Source organism: Lissotriton vulgaris, chromosome 9 (assembly GCF_964263255.1).
Source record: "Lissotriton vulgaris chromosome 9, aLisVul1.2, whole genome shotgun sequence".
NCBI lineage: Eukaryota > Metazoa > Chordata > Amphibia > Caudata > Salamandridae > Lissotriton > Lissotriton vulgaris.
The window spans coordinates 626,756,241-626,778,692 of record NC_141697.1 but is presented as its reverse complement, the minus strand read 5'-3'; the positions used below and the strand labels follow the sequence as shown (position 1 = coordinate 626,778,692).

The window sequence follows — 22,452 nt, the reverse complement described above, 5'->3', positions numbered from 1 at the left end:
AAGGGGGATGGGGTCCCCCGGGCCAAAAGTAGCCCAAGGAAGGGGGGGCACACAGCCCCCTGCAATAAAATAAAAAGAAAAAAAGAAACCGGCAACTTGCCACACCCTTTTTTGCACCTCTCTGCAACTGGAGGTACCTGGTGTGCTAGTTGGCCTTCGGGACCCTCAGGATTCAAGGGGACTTAATCCCCTAACTTACAATGTGCCTGGGGCGCATTTGCACAGTGGTGCAGGAAGGGTACGGGCCTGACATAAGAAGTGTACAAATGTGCCCCTGGTGCGTTGTAAATTAGGGGATTAAGTAAGTCCCCTGCAACCCTGAGGGTCTCTGGGGACCATCTAGCCCACAAGGTACCTCCAGTAAGTGCCACAGAGCTGCATTGCAGAGAGGTGGTTTGAGGCCACACCCCTTTTTACACTTACTGGAGGTACCTTGTGGGTTAGTTGGTCCCTAGGAACCCTCAGGATTCAAGGGGACTTAATCTCCCAACTTACAACGTGCCAGGGGGTGCGTTTGCATAGTGGTGCAGGGAGGGGGAGGGGCCTGATATAACAAGTGTGCAAACACGCCCCCTGGCACGTTGTTCAATCCTAAAGGTCCCTGGGGGCCAACTAGCCCACCAGGTACCTCCAGTAAGCGCCACAGAGCTGCGTTGCAGAGAGGTGGTCTGGTGCATTGCTGTTGATGCTATGAGGTCCTCTTGTATCCTGAGGAACTCAGGACACAAGTGGCCTTCATCCTCCGAGCAGCAGTGCGCCAGAAGCCACGTTTGCAGTGTGGTGTAAAAAGGGGCGTGGTTATTGATTGGTTGTCTGAGCGGAGACTTTCGCTGGAACTGATCAGCCTGCCCTCAAGCCCGATACCATCAAACAACTCACCCCATATTGTACACACCATCGCCATTGGTTGACACCCATTTAATTGACGAGGTTGATGGCAACCAAGATGAGGGCCCTCCTTATTTGAGCTACCAGTAAAAAAGAAAAGAGGCGGAGGCAGGAAAATAGCTCTCCAGCTGAAAAAACAAACTGTGTTATCTATTGAAGATCAAATTAATGTGGGACTTGGACAAATTGTTAATAGCCTCTCTATAAAAGTTGAAGAAATTATAATATCGCACCTTAGCCAGCCCTATTCTTGTCAGCTGGATAAACTAGAATTACTACTACTTCAGGCAAACAATTGTCTTATTGCTAGTACCCCAGTCTGCACTGGTTTAGCACCAAGTGGATAGATTTGTCCATTAGCGGCTAAGGAGAATGACTGTAATAGTCATGCACAAAATATGGGGTTGTTAACTAACAATAGTAACCAAAGGTTACACAAGGTGTCACAGACGTTATCAAGAGTAAGTATGCAGAACTCAGGCTGTATAGGCCTACAAGGAATGACCAGTCTTCTCGAAAATGGCATAGCCCAAGGAACTGCCTCTGACCCAGCCCCAGTCCTGTGTAATCCTTTTGGGGCTGCCCCTGAGGAGACTGGACTGATGCATGAAAATGAGTCCAGCGGCTCGAGACCTGTTAAACCTTATATCGTGGTGAGTCCGAGATCTGAAGTTTTACAGCTGCCCCCTGAGTCAACCCTGCTTGTGACTTTCCTAGTAGGAGTTCCACCCCAACAGGAGAACACCAAAGAGTCTACAATGGACTTAATACACAGGGTAACACACTGGCTGGGCAAAACACGATCACACAGTCAATCTTCTGCCCCCCACAGTATTATGGCTAGAAGAGTTGGTAGGGAAACTCACAAGGAAAGATAGGAGTGGGGATTGCATTCTGGTTAACGTAACCCACCCTGCACACGTAAGAGCCATGTTACAAGGCCAGATGAGAGCTGTGGTGTCTACAGTTATACAGGTTTTCAAACTTTCCTTTTTCCATCCAGAAGGGTCACTACAGGGGGCAACAGATTAATTTAGCACTAAGGGAGGGCATCGCAAACACAAGTAGTGAGCTCTGCTAGGAACTCATTAATTCCCCTCGCAAATAGATTTGCACCATTAAGGGATTTGGACAATGTGGATTGACAGTCAATCCCTTCAGTGATAACTGGTAGTATAAGTCATCCAGTAAGAGCACAATCGATTAGTCTGTCCCAACCACCTTGTGACAAAGTGAAAAAAAAATCCTTTGGCCTGCTCCTTTATGACATGGAACATTGCAGGTCTGAATGCAAAAAAAGATGATGAAGAGTGATTAGTGGTAATAAAGGCAGGCTACATCATTGCACTCCAAGAAACCTGGAATACCTCTGACTCCTTTGTAATGGATGGTTTTGCTTAATTTTTTTAAATCTGCATCCCTATCAACTGTAGGAAGAGCGAAGGGTGGCTTGCTTTCCCTAATTTCGCTTAAACTGCCTTGCACCATCAAGGGTCTTCCTAGCCCCTCTCCACATCTTTTAGCAGTAGAATTGACTTTTTCAAGTGGTGAAACTCTGGTAATTGTAAATTTTACAACTCATTTTGTAGGGGCTACGAGAGTGAACATCTAACTGCTCTTGAAATCTTTTTAGAGGACCTTGCTCAGGAGAGATATACTCCCTACGAAATAGTTATAATGGGGGATTTTGATATCCATCGATGTAAATCAAATTGTCTGTTAGATGGAGAGACATATGAAGATTTACCACCTGTGGCCCATTTTGAAAACTCCATCCAAGGTACCCGGTTAGATAGCTTATTAGCAAACAATAATCTACACTGTCTAGACTAGAGTCTGGGGTGGAAGTAGAGGTGATACCATCTTTCTTTGGAAGAGGACGCAGTTCCTCTATAGACTATATTGTATTTACACCCCTCTATATCAACATATGTGGGAAGTTGGTGTGGTCCAAACTGGTTTTAGCGACTATAATCCCATCATTGCAGAAACTAAAGGTATTTTAGTCTGTCGGAGTGTGGTGGCAAAACCCTTCTCAAATGGAGACTTTCAGGCTACGACCCATGATCGAAAAATAAGATAGGAGAAAATTATCCAGAGCTGTTTTTAGCAGAGTTATATGCTGAGGGCAAAAAGGAAATGGAGTGTTGCCTAAATGTACATAGCAAGCCCACAGAAGTACTAGAGGCTTATGACACATTAACTAAGCTAATTGGTCAAATGTTACCTGGTAAAAAGATCAAGGAAGGTACTAAGAAGGTTTAGTGGTTTAATGCTGATTGCTCCAAAGCCGACAAAGCCCTTATGGTTGCATTAAAAAGTGTACCTAGAGATCCTGACCTGATTAAAGTCAAAGAAAAGCATATGATTCAGCCTTAAAATCAAATAAGGCTGCTTTAAGGGAGCAGGAATGGGACAATCTAACACAGCCGAGTGCTCAAGCCGATAGTGCAAAATTTTGGAAAGTAATAAACAGCTCCTTTTTTAAAGATAATATCACGACAAGAGTAGAGTTTGTAATTCCAGCCAACTGGTGGGTTAGCCATTTTGAACAGATATATGCCGAGGTTGTCACTGAACAAATAGGCCCTTCCTGGGTACAGAGTGCTTTACAACTCGATTTAGTACTTGATGTAAAAGAGGTTCAGGAAGTGATTGAGAGTATGTGTGCCCGAAAAACCCCTGGTGCTGATGGGATACCTGTGGACCTCTTTAAGTCAGAACTGGGTATATGGGCAAACATTTTAAATGGAGCGTTCAATGCCGCCATAAGGGTAGGACAACCTCACTCATGGTCAACGGCAGTGATGTTGCCAATTTTCAAAAAAGGTGCTAGGGAAGACCCGGGCTGTTATCGTCCAATTTCTTTGTTGGACTCTGCAGCAAAAATAATGGGCAAAGTAGTTTTAGATCGCCTAACCACCTGGTTGGAAGAAAAGGAAGTACTGTCAGAATTACAATTTGGTTTTCTCAAAGGCAGGGGTTCAGTGGAACAATGTATGAACCTACTCATGATCACCAGTAAATATACCCTAGCCAAAAAAGGACGTATGTCTTTGGCTTTTATGGATTTAACGTCTGCTTTTGCCAGGGTAAATAGGTCTAAGTTTTGGCTTTTGTTGGTTTCTTGCACTGGTCCCTTCTTAATTTGACTGCCTCTGTAAGGTATAATGAGGACGGCTCACTATCTAATGCCTGGAAGGTAAAAAGAGGAGTGAGGCAGGGGTGCATTCTTACCCCCGTTTTATTTAGACTTTATATAAATAGGTTGGGGGCAGTGATGTCAAAGTTTTGTCTAGACATCCCTAGAGTAGGTTCTAAATCAATCCCAGCACTTTTATATGCGGATGTTGCAGTTTTGATTGCCAGGACCCCGAATGCTTTGAAATCTTTAGTTAACACTTTTATTTATTTTATGGGAGCTCTTGAACTTGCGGTCAATTTTACTATATCTCACATAATGTCAATTGGTTACCAAAAAAGAGGGAATAAATCCCTTTCCTGTAAAGGAGGAGTGCTAACCAATGTTCCCACATATACATATTTGGGTGTGTTATTTGATGAAAAGGGCACCTGGGTAGCACAGCGTGCTCTAAAGAAAAACACTTTGCAAGAGCAGCTGGAGCCTCACTGGACTTTGCTAGAAGATTAGTGAGCAAAGCCATACAACCACTGCTGAAAATATACAATGCAAAATGCGCCACTACGACAGTGTATGGAAGTGTGGTTTGGGGTTACAAGGATTGTAAAGAACTTTGAGGAGTAGAAAATGAACATTTACGTAAACTTCTAGCTGATCCCTCTAGGATTCCAGATTTTATTATACATTAGGAACTAAGGCAGGGCTACTTGACAGATAATATTGCTGTAGCAGTCCTGATATGGTAGCTACAAATGTAGTCTACAGAAAAGCCAAATCTAAATCAGACTATCTTAGAGGACTGCATGAGATTAGATAGAGCTGCAGAAATTCCTTGGTTAAACTATATCACACTGCGGCTCTCAGCTCTTGGACAACCAGAGCTATTTAATCGAAAAGCTGCATCCTGAAGCTGTGAAAACTTAAAAAACACAATTCTTATTGAGGAGACAGTTGGATAGAGAAGCAAATGACCTTAAGAAACCTACATGTAGATATTTTATGATTAAAAGTATTGTAAGTTTAACTCAACCCTTTTGGTCTTTTGTCAACAATCTGCATCATCATTTTCTTTTATCCGGATTTACATTTAATTGTATCCACTGGCTCCTAACTGTACCCAAAATTTAGTTTCCTTGCAGCCATGTGCTTGTGATGAATTTTCTGACCAAGATTTAATGCACTTTATTTTCTTTTGTGGTTTTTATACTGAGCTGCGAGCTAAATATATCTTACCCCTTTTAAGAGACTGCTATTTTGTACAAGTGAGGGCAACATTGATCGACCTACAAATGCTTTCTTCCCCACTTGTTTGTTACGGGGTCGCATGTTTTTTATCAGGGGCAATTCGTAAGAGAAATAATCTGGTGTGTTAACAATATTGACCCGGGTCATTAGAATATGTCTCTTTTATTGTGAATAGATTTTAACCCAGTGTAGTTTTAATCCAAAATGTATGTGTTTTATGTAAGAAGTACTTTTATGGCCAGAACGTGGCCGAATAACGTTTTAATTGATTTGACTTGATTGGCTGTCTGAGTATCTGTGTGGGTGCCTGAGTGTCTGTGTGGATGGGTGGGGGTATGTGAATGTGTGCATAGATTTGTGAGTGGATGATTCACTGAGTGTATGGGTTCAAGAGTATATCTGTGAAGTGCTGTATATGTGGGTGAGTGTATGTATGGGTGTGTTGGTGAGTGTGTAGATGTCTCAGGGGTACATGTATGAGTAACTACATATAATAATAATAATAATCTTTATTCGGTTTTTACAGTTTGAAAAAGCCATAAAAGATAACATAGTTATAAAAACATTCACTTAATTTAAAAAGGGATTACATTTAAATTTTAAACTCAAAAACGCTTTTTTTACCAATTTGTTACGAGAAGTGAAAAGAAATGAGTTACAGTTACAAGTTATTTCTGTGTCTCATGATACATTTTAAAAAATTTAATACATGATATACCGTGCATTCTGAGTCCAGAAATTGGAGTGATAACATCGCTGGGCGGCATTGTCTATGGCCCCATTTTTTTAATAAAGGAATAAGCCATGTCTTTCGGTGTGGGTGATAGAACTTACAGAAAAGTACTGTATGGATGGTGGACTGTTGGGAATAATCGTCACAGGGGCACAGGACCATTTGGGTACTCCAATTGTTCTTTTCGGGAAAGGTCACCAGTCTGAAAAATAGGTTCAATCTGAACCTTGTTAGGAGCATCTTTTCGTAGGTGGAAATCTCCAGTGTAAGATATGGCTGAATTTTCAGAGTCTGCTGAATAATGTTTGCATGCGTAGCGGATTTTTTTGTGGCCAGCGTTAGTAGTCTCAGGGAGTCCAAGTGGCTCAGTGCTATTTGTTTTAGTTCTTTTTTAGAGATTTCCTTCATTAGTTCTGGGTTGTAATAATATTTCTCGATCCCTAGGTCATAGAGGAAATTTCTAATGTAGGAGAGCCAAGGTATTTTTTTTGCGTGGTCCAACTCCATGATATCTCGTAGAATGTTTTTAGTCAGATTATTTTCTTCGGATAACCAGACTCTTCTCCAAAGCATTAGAGGTTGGATTTTGTTCAAATCTTCAATAAATGGGATTCCCAATTCTATATGCGAGGCATAGATGGAGGTGCCTCGTGGTACTGATAGAAGGAATCTCGTGAAGAGGTTTTCCTCTTTTTGAATGGGGCCGGTGTTTATATGCCCCCAGATCCCAGCACCGTATAATGCTGTGGATTGGCACTTCGCAGCATATATTTGTAGCAGTTCCACTGGAGGTTTTTTCCCTAGTCTATTTGAGAATTTCATTAGTGCCATAATCGCTCTTTTAAAAAGATGTCTCCTAGCCTCTACCGCCGCTTTCCAACTTAGGGCATCATCTATCATGATACCCAAATAGGGGTATTGCGAGGTTCTTTCAATTTTTTGTTCTTTCAGAAAGATGGTCTTTACATGTTTTTTTGTGCCACCAACCGCCATAACAAAGGTTTTTTTAACATTTATATGCAGGTCCAAGGCAGCCATAAAATCTGCATATTTGGTTAGTGATTTCTGTAGTTCATTTGGAGTTCGGGCTAAAATGACAGCGTCATCCGCGTAGAGCAGGGCGGGGATCAGGCGGTCTTTTACTTTTGGGAGGTCTCTTCCCCCCTTCAGCATACACTCTTCGAGGCCGTTGGTGTATAGTGAAAAAAGAAAGGGGGCGAGGACACAGCCTTGCCTCACTCCCCGCTCTACCCCAAATGGTGCCGTCAGTTCTCCTCTTGTCCCGAACCTCACTCTCGCTGTGGCCCCGCTGTAAAGTTCCCTTAGAAAATCCAAGAGAGGAGGGTCTACCCCCATCTTGCTCAGCAACGACCAAAGCTTGGTATGTGAGACACAGTCGAATGCGGAGGACAAATCCACGTATGTCATGAAAATAGTACCTGTTTTTGCAAGGGTATACTTGGATGTAATCAAGGAAAGATTTAATACTTGCTCAATAGTTCCAAAGCCCTCCCTGAAGCCGAACTGTAGGTCAGAGAGGATGCTTTCGTCAGCTACCCACTGTTGCAACTTACCAAGGAGGACTCTGCCAACCACTTTACCCAGAGAATCAAGAAGGGAGATTGGACGGTAGCACTTGACATCTTGCCTGTCCCCCTTCTTAAAAATGGGGACCATTATTGATGATGACCATGAGTCTAGCAATCCGAGTTCCATAGTTGCAATACAAACTCCCGTGATTATTGGGGTCCAAAGGTCGGGAAGGAATTTAAATAAATTGACAGGGACCCCGTCAGGACCGGGGGCTTTTCCGGGCCTACTTAGGGATAACGCTTTTCCAAAATCTTGTAGGTCAACTTCCAGGGAGATAGGGAAGGTGACCGGGTTGTATGTAGACTGGTACGGATCGTTATTAGGTGTAGATTGAAAAATTTTCGGGAAATGACTCGTCCATGTGGCCTCGTCTATGGCCACGTCTATTTTTGGTCCACTGGAATCAGTTAAAGAGGGGGATTTGACTATTTTCCAGAAAGCCTGGGTGTCCTTCGAGAGTGCGCTCTCGTGCAGGGCCTTCCACAGGGATGTTTTTAGTTCTTTTTTTCTCGTCTTTCTGGCGATAGTATATTCTCTTCTGAGGCCTTGGATCTTTATTGCATCTCTGTTAGATTCTCCAAGAGCTTTCCTCAAGTTAGTTTGTGCTTTCGTACAATCTCGGTTAAACCAGCCTGTGGTCTTTAACTTATTTTGGTTGGAAGTTCTGGTTAACAGGTTTTTGACATGTTCTATGATAGTATTGAAATTTTCCAGGATTTGGTTCGCCTCCGCTTGGGGATCAAGACAAATCGAAATATTTTTATAGGCGAGAGTAACTAGTCTCTTCGTAAGGATATTAGGGTCCACTTTTTCCCATTTGATTGTGAAGCCATTGGTCTTATTCAGCTCGAGCCTATTCTGTGATAAAGTGTTGGCTATAGTTATCATCCGAGAATTCGAGTGATGTAATTGGAGACTTAGACTAAGAGCGGAGTGGTCACTGAGACAGTTTTCCAAGATTTTAAATGTTCCGATTAGCGGTTTTAGGGCTTCTGTGACTAATATATAATCCACGGTGGTCTCGTGGCCCCTTCCTTTATATGTAGGCTCCAGTTTGTTAGTTGTTTGTTGTGTGGGATTCAAGATTTGGAGGTCCAAGTCTGATAATATTTTGTTCATAGCAGACCCCACTCCTGAGTGGGTGAAGTGAGTTAAAGGTATGTCAGACTCATCTACTATTCCACAGATATCAATATTGGGGCAAGGATGCAGATTAAAGTCGCCACCCCAAATTACGTGAGCAAAGTCCACTTTCTGTTTGAGGTGAGTATGTTGTATTATTTTGTCTTGAATTTGGTCAAGAATGCTCACAAAATTATCGGAATCCAAGTTGTTATATGTGTTTACTATTGAGATACGAGCTTTTTCCCTACAGAAAAAGTGAGGATCTGAAAGGAAAGGAACTAAGGCAGGGCTACTTGACAGATAATATTGCTGTAGCAGTCCTGATATGGTAGCTACAAATGTAGTCTACAGAAAAGCCAAATCTAAATCAGACTATCTTAGAGGACTGCATGAGATTAGATAGAGCTGCAGAAATTCCTTGGTTAAACTATATCTCACTGCGGCTCTCAGCTCTTGGACAACCAGAGCTATTTAATCAAAAAGCTGCATCCTGAAGCTGTGTAAACTTAAAAAACACAATTCTTATTGAGGACACAGTTGGATAGAGAAGCAAATGACCTTAAGAAACCTACATGTAGATATTTTATGATTAAAAGTATTGTAAGTTTAACTCAAACCTTTTGGTCTTTTGTCAACAATCTGCATCATCATTTTCTTTTATCCGGATTTACATTTAATTGTATCCACTGGCTCCTAACTGTACCCAAAATTTAGTTTCCTTGCAGCCATGTGCTTGTGATGAATTTTCTGACCAAAATTTAATGCACTTTATTTTCTTTTGTGGTTTTTATACTGAGCTGCGAGCTAAATACATCTTACCCCTTTTAAGAGACTGCTATTTTGTACAAGTGAGGGCAACATTGATCGACCTACAAATGCTTTCTTCCCCACTTGTTTGTTACGGGGTCGCATGTTTTTTATCAGGGGCAATTCGTAAGAGAAATAATCTGGTGTGTTAACAATATTGACCCGGGTCATTAGAATATGTCTCTTTTATTGTGAATAGATTTTAACCCAGTGTAGTTTTAATCCAAAATTTATGTGTTTTATGTAAGAAGTACTTTTATGGCCAGAACGTGGCCGAATAACGTTTTAATTGATTTGACTTGATTGGCTGTCTGAGTATCTGTGTGGGTGCCTGAGTGTCTGTGTGGATGGGTGGGGGTATGTGAATGTGTGCATAGATTTGTGAGTGGATGATTCACTGAGTGTATGGGTTCAAGAGTATATCTGTGAAGTGCTGTATATGTGGGTGAGTGTATGTATGGGTGTGTTGGTGAGTGTGTAGATGTCTCAGGGGTACATGTATGAGTAACTACATATGTGAAAGGCAGTATATGTGAGTGTTGGAGTATATAAATGACTATATGTGAGAGTGAGTGGTTGTGAGAGTGGGTGTGTGGATGAGTGTGTGCTTGTATTAGTTATTTTATAAGAGTGTACATATGTGTTAGTATATGTTTGAATAAGTGAGGTGTGTGTGTGTTACTATATAGGTGTGTAAATGGGAGTGTGATTGATTCTTTGCATGACTGACTAGGTGTGGGAGTAACTCTATGGATGAGTGGTGGTGTGTGAGTGTCTGAATAGGTATGTGAGTGCATATGATAGTGCCGTATTGACGGGTAACTGCATGTATCAGTGACTGTATGAGTAAATGAGTGGATGTGTGTATAGACCTAGGAATCAGTGAGTGGGTATGTAGTTACTGGTATTAGTGGGTCTATGGTTTCGAAAATGGTAGTCTGTATTTTAGAGTGGGTGTATCAAAGGTTATATTAGGGTATGTGGACGTGCATCGGATTATCATGTGGATGATGTCATCAGTGATGTCATTTGAGATGTCATCAGTCATGTCATCAGTGATGTCACTGACCATGTCATGAATAATGTAATATGTGATGTCATCAGCAGTGCATTGCGGGGGCACGAGTTATACTTAGGTGGAGTAACTATAACGGCCAAATTTCTCTGGTTTTGTATGAGTGAAACGTCCAACTAACTATAACGTGCCTGAAACCTATGTTTTTTCAGTGTGTATATATATATATAGCCTGCCCATGTGACTGGAATAATCCTTTGAAAGGTAACTAGTTCTGGATTTGCAAAAATGACATCTAGGATGTGTCCAGCAATGTGTGTGGGTTTGTGGATGATCTGATATGTGTTCAGTGTGTCTAGGCCTGTGATTATAGATCTTGGATGTGGCATATTGGGTTTGTCAAACCATATGTTTAGGTCACCAAGGATGCATAGCTTGGAGTGTGGTGCCATAAGGTTTGAAACTGTGTCTAGAAACGTGTCTGGGAATGTTCCCCTGCTACGTGAAGGTCTGTGAAGAAGGGGGAAGTTACAGGAGGAAATTGGCGTAGGGTTGCATCTGGTGATGAGGGTCTCACAACCATGTATGGAAATATTGTCTACTTTAGTGACCTTTATTGTTTCCTTGAATATAACAGCTAGTTCACCTACTCATTTGCCTATGTAATTTTACATGACCATTGGAGCAATGTCATCTCCCGTCTATACTGCACTTCTGAGTCAGGTTGTATGTCAGTGAGTAGGTCGTAGATGTGATACTTATTTTTAGAAAGTGCTCAAACATTTATAGGTAGGCAGTATAGAAATTGTGTTTTGGTGGTGGTGCAACTTTGTTTTCTAGAAGAGTGAGCAGTATTGTTTGAACCAGGATGACAATAGTGTTGCTTTTCTATTTCGGAATCCAGCAGGTTTAGAAGCCATTTTGTTTGGTCTGTGTGTATAGGTGAGAGAGAGGGTGTTAGAGTGTGAATTGGTGGGCTGTTTTGTGTTTATACATTAGACTTGTGTACTAGATAAGGAGATGTGTGGTTGTGAAGAGCGATATGTAATTTATTTTGATTGTTTCGGTTTAGGGTGGAAGGTACATATGTTAGAGGTGGTGGTGAAGCATGTGTTTTAAGGCTCTAGATCATGGATACTCACAAACTTTCTTTCAGGGGCCAAATTTACAGTGTGGTTTGTGGCCAATCGCCGCTCCAGTGGGGGCAGGGGCAGTGGGGAGGTGGGCGAGTCTAGAGCAAAAAAAACTGACCATGAAGTTGAATACAGGTCACTGCAGCGGATGCCTTTGTCCACTGAGCCACTAGACCCGGCACCCCCCCCCCCCTCTCTCACACCCTCACCCTCACTCTCTGTCTCCCTCACTGTGACTGTACCCCTCTCTCTCCCTCTCTCTCACACCCTCACCCTCCCTCTCTGTCACCCTCACTGTGACTGTCACCCTCAATGTGACTGTCTCCCTCTCTCTCGCTCTGTCTCGCTCCCTCCATCTCTCCCTCTGTCTCACTACTTCCCTCTCTCCCTCTGTATCAGTCCCTCCCTCTGTCTCACTCCCTCTCTCACTCCCTGTCTCCCTCCCTGTCTCCCTCCCTCTCTGTTTCCTTCCCTCTGTCTCGTTCCCTCTGTCTGTCACCCTCTTTCAACCTTCCCTCTGCCTCCCTCCCTCTGCCTCCTTCCCTCTGTCTCCCTCTCCCTCCCTCTGCCGGTCTCCCTCCCTGTGTCTCCCTCTCCCTCCGCCTGTCTGCCTCCCTCTGTCTCCCTCTGCCTGTCTCCCTCCCTCTGTCTCCCTATGCCGGTCTCCCTCCCTCTGCCGGTCTCCCTCCCTCCGCCGGTCTCCCTCCCTCTGCCGGTTTTCCTCCCACCGTCGGTCTCCCCCCCTCTGCCGGTCTCCCTCCCTCTGCTGGTCTCCCTCCCTCTCTGTCTCCCTCCCTCTGCCGGTCTCCCTCCCTCTGCCTCCCTTCCTCCCTCTGTCTCCCTCTCCCTCTCCCTGTCTCCCTCCCTCTGTCTCCCTCTGTTTGTTACCCCGAGTGGGACGGGTATGCCCAGACATGGGTCCCGTGCTCTCCATGCCACTGGATTCAAGCTATCCTGGCTGAAGAGGGGTGAAACCTCGAAACCGGTCCTAAGATGCTTAGTTTCCATTCCAGGGGGGACCTGGCTTGACAGTTTGGGCTGGACTGTTCCCATGAGGCACAGGGTCAAGACTGATTTGCATATGGCTGGGTTTAAACTGGAATGGCAATGTGAGCAAAAAAACGATGGATTTAGGCCCAGATCTCTGTACTGGGGTGAACGTAGGACATTGATCTGCATTCTGTCTATCAACTGTTGTTTTTGCAATTTCTAAAAGTAGCATTTACAAAATTGTAATACAAAATATCTGTCTTCACCATAAAAGATGATTTTTATTACAATTCCAAAGACATCAAACACAAAGGCGCCCCCTGGGTGCTGCGCTTCGGGATCACAGCGCGAGTTCATGCGCATCAGGAAGCGTATTTTTAACTGTTTCCCCCTTCTAATATCTTGGTTATTTTACTTTATTCTTACCTTGGTTTTAACTGCGCTAGGAAGCACTTACTGCCCTCATTGCCCGCACTGTAAAAATTCGCTCTAGGCGATCCAAAGCACCGCTCTTAGCGGGTCCCCTGTCACTGCCAATCATCATACAGGCGCCATCTTAGGTGAGGACGCGCCGCTACTCGGCGCCATCTTGGTCTGCGCTCTAGCGCTACGGCGAGAGGGAGGAGAGACTACAAAAACGGGCCATGACAACGCGCAGCGGTCGAGTGCAGCGGGAGCGCCTAATGAGCGCCGGAGGTGCGCCAGAGGTAAGCCCGTTTGCGCCCGTTCGCGCTGGGTCGCGCTCAGGGCTTAGAACCCCTGCCCCCCCGGCCAACCCTAGCCCCCATTACTCCCGGGAGGACCTATTTTCCTGTAGGCAAGTACTATCACCGAGCTGTCAGCATGCCTTGGACTGTAATAGTGGACAAACTCACTGTTTCCACTGCCCTTACAAGTTCTCAGAAATCAAGGAGACGACGCTAAGGGAAAGTTGAAGATGGCATTAATTAACTGTCGTTCGCTGCCCTAACACGCCACCAACCTTTCCCTTTTAATTAGCGATCTGGACATTGATATTCTGTTTGTAACAGAAACCTGGCTGGGAGCTGCATCAGCCCCAGACATAGTACAGGCCTTGCCCCCAGGCTATCTGATCCAACATAAGGATAGAGGACTTAAAGGGGGAGGTGAAATTGCTATACTCCACAAGGAATACATAACCTGTCGAGTGTATGATACCCCCATCCCAGATTGCGAGAACCTCCATTTCTTCTGCTCTCTATCCGCAGTCTTGTCCATATCCCGACTGCTGATTTACCGGCCGCCGGGTTCCCTGGGCGGATTCCACGAGGGGCTTATAGAGACCTCAATGGATCTCGCAAGTAGAACCTCCAATTTCTTGGTCCTAGGGGATTTGAACATCCACTTCAATCAGGTATTAGATACCACAGCCACTAATCTGCTTAAGGACCTGGAGGCCATGGACTTGACTCAAAGGGTCACAGGCCCCACGCATGTTGGTGGCAATCTTCTGGACCCAATCTTTTCCAACTCCACAGGGCTCTCAGTAAGTAACCCCCTCCCAGTCCCTTGGTCCGACCATTCAGTCATATGCTTCTCTTGGAAGCTGCCTTTAGGCATCCCCACCCCACCTCTTCACTCTTTCTCGACCAGGGTTTGGTCCAAGCTGGACAGAGAGGAGTGGGCAAATAACCTTAGGAGCACGGCCCCCCGCCTAATGCAGATCCGGATGGGGCTAATACAGATTTTAATCAGTGGCTTGTTCAATCATTGGATAAAGTACTTCCGGTAAAAACTATGGTCAAGAAAAAAATCAATCATCACCAACCATGGTATAATGCCGAGCTTAAGGCCTTGAAACAAACGTGCAAAAGAGAGGAGCGCCAATGGCGCAAAGGTTTCGACTCTGAGAAAAAGAACATCTACAGAGCATCCATTAAATTCTACAAAGCGGCGCTTACTCGGGCCAAAGCATCTTACTATGCCCAGAGAATTGAGACAGCCTCAAATGCTCCGAGGGAGCTCTTTCAGATTGCTAGGTCACTGTTAAAAACTCCTGATCCCCCTTCCTCCCCTGATCAAGTCGGTACCCGCTGCGAAGATCTGGCGGTTTTCTTCAACACTAAAATCAAAAAAATCTTGATTTCTATTCCCCCTGTTTCCTTAGCTGGCCCAACCGGTTGTTCTGATATATTGGGAGGGAACTACAGGCCACGACTTGAGGCCTTTGACATCCTTAAGGAGGAAGCCCTCCCGGCTCTTATCAATTCTGTTAAAAGCGGGTCTCCACTTAATCTCGCCCCTATGAGCGTAATAAAATCAATGCTTCCTGCTCTATCCACACCCATTGCCAATCTCGTGAACTCCTCTATTAGGGCAGGAGTTGTTCCGAAGGATTGGAAATTGGCAATGGTAAAAGCTTTAATAAAGAAGCCCTCACTTGACCCCAGTGATTTTTCCAATTATAGACCCATCTCTCTTCTCCCGGGCATTAGCAAGCTTACTGAGAAGCACATCAACCAACAGCTGGCCTCCTTCTTGGAGACCAACAACTTGCTTCACTCATCCCAGTCTGGATTCAGGAGAGGGCAGGGTACCGAGACGGTGCTGCTGAGCGTGGTGGAGGAATCCAGGAGGATTCTGGACACTGGTGGGAGCGTGGCCATTATCCTCCTGGACCTCAGCGCCGCGTTCGATACGGTGAACCATGATACCCTCCTGGCCCGCCTGAACAACTTGGGAGTCACGGGGAGCGCCTTGAGTTGGCTCAAGTCCTTCCTGGAGGGAAGGGCCTTCAAGGAGTTCGAGGAAAACATCTCCTCGTGCCCGGTTCCATTGCAGTGTGGGGTCCCGCAGGGATCCTCCCTGAGCCCCACGCTGTTTAATGTGTACATGGCTCCCCTGGCGGGACTAGTGGCACCATTCGGGATCCAGCTGGTGAGCTACGCTGATGACACCCAGCTTGTGGTCTCCTTGAACAGGAACGGGTCCTCCTCTGTTAATCTGAGGATGTGCCTTGAGGCGGTCGCGGGATGGATGGACCAGTCTCAGCTAAAGCTAAATGGAGGAAAAACGGAGGTGATGCTCCTGGGGAAGGGAGCCTCCCTCGATAACTCAGAGGCTTGGCCACTTTGTATGGGATTAGGACCATTGCCGAAACCAGAGATCAAGAGCCTTGGTTTCTGGCTTGACACGGAGCTTTCCTTCCGTTATCAGGCTAGGAAAACCACGCCCACTTGTTTTGGATTATTAAGGATGATCCGTAAGATCCTCCCCCTGTTACCTGAGGCAGCAAAAAGGACACTTGTCCAATCTCTGGTTCTATCAAGGATAGATTGTGGCAATGCCATCTACCTGGGCGCCCCTGCAGGGGTAATCCAGCGGCTCCAGATCGCACAAACTTTTGCAGCTAGAATCCTGACAGGCACTGGCCCTAGGATGTCGGCTAAACCGGCCCTGAAGAAGCTACACTGGCTACCAGTGAGGGAACGGATTTCTTTTAAGGCCTTATGTATTACACATAGGGTCATGCATGGACAGGGTCCGGCCATTTTGAGGACCTTGATTAGGCCCTAGTCCAGGAGAGACCTGCGCTCAGATGATCAGAATTTAGCTGAGATCCGGAGAGTCCATAGATCTAGGACCGGGGGTCGTCTCTTTTTTCTGAACGCAGCCAGTCTGTGGAATTCGCTACCCCCCCCCCTTCGACATGAACCCAACCTGCTGATCTTTAGAAGGAAATTGAAGACATGGCTTTTCAGCAGAGTATAAAGCTAGATTTGTACAGTGATGTAAATAGCTCCTGATCCCGTCGCTGTGTACTCTCTGGGCTCCGCACAAGCGCTGGGATGCTCCTGAGTAGCCATGCGCTATATAAGAGTCTGAAAATAAAATAAATAAATAAATAAACTTTTTATACTGTTCCAAGTTACAGCTTATTAAATATAATAAAGTAACTCCAATGTTATCTTGGAGAGGTAGGGTCTGGAATAGTGAAAAACAAATTCATGAATTTTTGACTACAATGACATGTAATACTTAAAAGTGCATGTCCTGCATTTTAAATACATTGCTTCCTGTCCTGTAGGCTGTTCATAGTCTATCTTAGAAGTGACTTATATTTATTAAAAAGGAAGGTTCAGCCCTGGCAATAGATTTATTTTGGCAGGTCAAAATGTCAGTTTAAAACTGCACCAATAGTCTGCATTTCTCAGATCTGTAGATCTGTGTGTTTGTGTGTGTGTGTGTGTGTGTGTTGATGTTCTATGAGTAGCAAATGGTATTACTCAACATAACAGTTCTCAATTTATCTGCTTCACATAGATGAAAGGTTGAATTTATCAGGTTATTGCACAGATCCCTGAGAAGCCAATTCTTTGGTTATTGTAGGATCATGCTTTTCAGTACGAATGTGAAACTGCAGATCTCAGATTACAAGGGTTGCAAGTGGAAATTATAGTCTTTCAAACATTCTCCAACATCTCTTTTGTTTACTTGATGGACATCATGTTTAATTGTGACTTAAATGCACTCTTCATTTTCAAAAATTCTGCTGCAGAAGCATAATTCTTTCCAAATACTGGCCCAGCTATTTGTGTTGTGTTGGAGCTGAGCAGGCTCCTTTCTGGAGTTTGGGGGAAACACCCCCAAGTTGCAGATATGTTGTTTTACTAACATTCACAAAGTCAATTAACAAGGGTTTAATGTACTAACCCATGCAAATTGCACTCATGCATGCCCACATGGTCAGATACTAGCATTTTCAAATCAAATCTATTGGCTTTGCCAGTGTTTTAAAAAAAAAAGGTTTCATGGGCAACATATAGTTTGTTAAACTCTATTACTATGAAAAACAAGTTACTACAATGTCCTTATATGAACTTTTTGCCAGACCTGAAAAAATGTATGACCGCTGTCAAGATATTCACTTGTAATTATACCTCACAGGCAAAATAATAGCCCAAATTTAATATGAAATTGTAAGAAATCAGTTTGCTTTAAAATACTTTACAGAAGTGTCTGACTCTAAAATCAGAGCGAATTAGCCAGGCCTGCAATCTAGTGCAGATTTACTTTTCAGCATCTCCTAATCCACCCCCACGTAAAAAGTGCCAAAGGACACATTATTTGTCTTTGGCCAAAGGTAGTATTCTATTATTCTGCACATATACTGGGATAGTGCACTTGTGTGATTTGAGGGTGGGATTATGACTAATATTTCATTCTGTGTTAGCTCCATTACCTTTAATTTTTCTAAGCTCTTCCACCAAAAACTGAGCCTCTTCCTGGATCCGCTCTTCAAGGCTCTTCTTCCCCATTCCAAAATTCCTTAAAGTCATGAGGGAAAATCTCCGCAATTCCTTCCAGCGCGCTCCATTGCTAACTACAACACCTAGAACAAATATAAACTTGATTATTCTCAGAAATAAAATGTTTCTTTAAGAAGCGAAAACCATGCTGTTGAAGAGTTATGAATATTGGGCAGTGTTGCAGCAACATTACACTTATGCCTGTTTCATAAAATAGATTTTAGTTTTCTTAACTCCACAGTATTCTTAGTTAGCTGCACATTTAACAACTTGAAACAGAAAAGTAACATATAAAACTCAGAACTTTCAATTTCATGAATATCACCTGGAAGAGGTAGACAGTCTACTTGACATGGATGCAACCATAGACAGAATAGAACTGGGGTATTCAAGAGCCCAAGTAAACACACCCTCCGCTTGTCCTAGCTCTACCTTTGGCGTTACCTAATCCAACCACATGTGGGACCTTCACTTGCCCACTGCCAATATCCCATCTGGGCAATACCTCAGCCCTTCAATGCCATCATTGTATTGCTGTGAATAACTGACCATTGATGATACTATTTTGAGGGACATAATTCTACCTAATAATACAAATTTGGAGGGAAGTCACATCCCAAAATGAAGACACATTTTTGGAGGAAGCAATTTGTATGACAACCATCATGACCTATGGAAAAGCCATTCAGTGAATAACAATGTTGTTCATCAGTACAGACTAGCATGCTTGATATTTGGGGGCTCTTTGTGGCAGTGGTTATATTCAGAAAGATTTGTAGATCCACAGGGTCTCAGATCTTCCTATCAAGAGAGGTTTAGAAATATGTTCTAAGCCTGAACAGGAAGTTAATAATTACTAGAAGAAATCATCCTGTTCTCTAAGTGGGTTCATTTTTATCCTCTCCACCCCATGAAATTAGACACTGCTAGGTTTTGAAAGGCAATACTCACCTGACTTTGCTTAACAAACAGTCAGTTTTCCTACATATGATGCCACACTTCATTTGGCTTAAACAGCATCCATCTTTGGCTGGCAAAATGACTGACATGATTTTTATCAATTACTTAAATGGGGCCTGCTTCATGCATGCAGCTGATTCTTATTTTAGTATGGGAAACAACCCTTACAACGCAGTCATTACAACGCAAAACCTTTACAATGCAGTCAATTTCAATATGTCTTTATTTCGATTAAAAATCATGAAAGATGTTCACAATTAAAACATATTTATCTAGTTCATTTTCATAAGAAGTTACATGGTTATGTCTAAATATTATTGTCACAGGGAGAATAGATCCACAATGATAAACTGCATAGATGTATAATAAATACATATTTAAAAATTAATAAAACTTTTAACGGTTGTACCACAAAGATATTTAACAGTAGATTCAGCTTGATAATAAAAAATGACCAGGTCAGTACACTTAAAACGAGTTAACATAATCTTATCTTTTTTGCTCGTATGACCCACATCCAACTAAGAAATTTGGCAACTGCAATGACTATGGGTTCGTCAGTTTCTGTTTTTAAGATCCTGAATGCTTCGTTGCCAGAGCTAATGCCCAAAGACAAATACATAGGTTTAAGCCACTTGTGTCTAGGAGTTTTATAGATGGGGCAAATAAATAAAATACGTACTAGGGATTCATTCTGAGTTGGACAAAATGGGCATTTGCTGTGATTCGTGGCTCGCCATTTACTAACAAACAAATTAATTGGGAGTGAACCCCCTCTTAGTTGGTGGTAAAGTTTCCTATTAGTAAAAATAGTGATAAAATCCCAGTACCCTTCAAACTCTGTATCATGTTTAAGCTCTAAGAACTCCCTTGTTAATGGCGGCCTTGTTAAGGAGGAGAAACGCTTCATTTGACCATGTTCCAATACATCGCCTTGAATTCCTCTTTTGAAGGAAAAACATTATCTACAGGGTTTTTCCACAGCCATATCATCCCCATCTCGCTCAATATATCTTTAGCCTATCTCGGCCAGGGGATTTTACACACACGATCGGCCTCCCTTACTTCGAGGAGGGCCTGGACGTACAGGGACAATTCTGGTGTAACCCAAGGCCTTCTCCAGTAGGCCACTGGTATATATCATGCCGTGTCCTCCTTAAAATGGCAACCCAGGTCTAAAAAGAGGGGCAGCAATGGTGTTGATTGGGGAAGACCGGTTAAACCGCTCATGAATTTATTTTGGGCTGTCGCCAAGGGGGCTAAATTGTCAAATCCCCATAATTCTGCCCCGTATAAAACCCAAGTGTAACCCAAGGCCTTCTCCAGTAGGCCACTGGTCTATATTGTGCCGTGTCCTCGTTAAAATGGCAACCCAGGTCTAAAAAGAGGGGCAACAATGGTGTTTATTGGGGAAGACCGGTTAAGCCGTTCATTAATTTATTTTGGGCTGTTGCCAAGAGGGCTAAGTTGTCAAATCCCTATAATTCTGCCCCGCATAAAACCTAGGTGCTAAGTTTAAAGTTGTACATTTTTAAGACCGGAGCTACAGGCTTAGTATGGGAAAGACGCTGTTCCTTCAGAAGGGCACCAGACAATTGAGCGTGTTTAAGGACCAATTGGTCAATGTGTGGTGTCCAATTGAGTTTTCTACCTAGAGTAATACCCAAATATGTAAAAACATGAGTCTGCTCTAGAGTGACTTCGTTCATGGCTACTCTACCTTTTATGATCTTGCGTTTTTGTAGAACCATGAATTTGATTTTCTCCACATTAACTATAAGATCGTGACCCCAACAAAAATCCTCAAATCTAACAATGGCCATCTGGAGACCTTTTTTTAGTCTTAGAGATTATCAGAGAATCAGTCGCAAACCTGAGCAAAGGGATCTTCATGATTGCTAGAGTAGGAGCATCGGTGGGCTGATTCTTAAAATACTGCACTACCCTATTGATGTACAGGGAAAAGAGGGTTGGTGCTAAAACGCACCCCTGTCGAACCCCTTTTGCAATGGGAAACCTATTAGTAACACTCCCCTGCTGTCCCCAGCGTACCTGTGCAAAATTGGAATTATGTAGTGTAATTAAAAAAGCCAGTAATTCCAATGGCATGCCCTATTCTGCAAATGCTCTCCACATTTTGGTACGTGGAACTAAGTCGAAAGCCGACTTAAGATCTATAAAAGCCACATGAATGGTACCATCTCCTATGATCACCACACGCCAATAAATTAAAACAAACCTAAAAACCTGGTTGATAGTGCTGGTATTTGAGCAAAACCCTGCCTGCAATGGAGATAGAATATCAAATTTGTTGATCCAGGCCTGGATTCGACTCAATACCAGCCTAGCTGTGACATTTTGTATGTCAATGAGGCTTATGGGCCTATAATTGCCTGGGTTGGAGCAGTCCCCTTTCTTAAAAATTGGAAGGATTTCTGCTCCTGACCCAGTGTCTGGTATGGGGGCACCACTGGCAATGGCATTTGCAAGTAACTGGATATATATTACCCAGATCGCTTTATCATGCAAGAACAGATCAGCTGGAACACAGTCCAACCCGGGCGCACTGCCTCTCGGGACTGAATTTAACGCCAATTCTAACTCTTGCCTAGTAAAGTGCAAAGAGGAGTTAACTAGAGGCATTACAAACTTGTTCCTCTATAGCAAACTGGGCCTTATAATAAGATACCCACTGTTCGGGGGCTATGTGGTTAATTGGGGCCTGACTTGGTATGCCCCTGCCCCATTTCACAAGATGCCAGAAAGTGACCATGTTTCTCCCTTTACTATCCTTGAATAGCTCATCTCAATGTTGCTCATCCCAGTCCCTTTTAGCTTTCTGTTGGGCTAACTTATGCCCTTTTGATGTCTCCCATATTCATAGATCTAATTGCCCTGGCTAGGGCCCTGTAAGCCTCTCTACAAGATTTCCCATACCATGTGGCCACCTTAGGGCTAAAAAAAATCTGAGATTTGTTGACCTTTGGAATAAAAAAGCCTTTAAGCTTATTAAACAATTCATTGTGGACCTGGAGGACCTTGGAGCTAGTTTCCTTTTATGTAACCCAACTTTGAAGGTTGGCTGTTGCACTTACCACCAGCTGCCTCATCTGCTCCAATTGCTCTTCTTTATTAATACATCCATTTAACTCTCCTAGTGTCATTACTAAGCTGCACTTCTACAAAGGCGCTTTCTGCTGACGGACAATCAGTGACAGAAAATCCCTTAAGCTGCATTGATAGTACTAGGGGGTTATGGTTACTTTCAGACCCCTCCTGAACTACCATGTCTATTAAGGATGACCAGAGTTCCTTGTTGAGAAAGATGAAGTCTATACGACTACTTCTCAACCTGTTATTGTAAGTTGGCAAGCCCTGTCTGTCAGAAGCGGACATCCTGTTGACTGCCCTGACCCCCATTCCAAACATAGCACTTTTAGCTGCAACGCAGCTTCGGTCCATTTTTTATTTGGTAAAAGTGCCAGTGGTGAGATGTTCCACTGAGCATCCTCCTCTAAACTAAGATATACATTGTTGACATCTAGAGATTC

At 43.5% G+C, this 22,452-nt stretch overlaps 1 protein-coding gene across 1 annotated transcript in view; it reads right to left on the bottom strand.

Annotated features, from left to right (window-relative positions):
* The window catches only part of LOC147691986 (cytochrome P450 2C16-like), a 307,127-nt gene that overhangs the window by 170,146 nt on the left and 114,529 nt on the right, over positions 1 to 22,452 (bottom strand). The window contains exon 3 of the mRNA XM_086938279.1: positions 17,875 to 18,024. Within this exon, the coding sequence (XP_086794405.1) occupies positions 17,875 to 18,024 (150 nt within the window). The remainder of the gene's footprint in view (positions 1 to 17,874; positions 18,025 to 22,452) is intronic.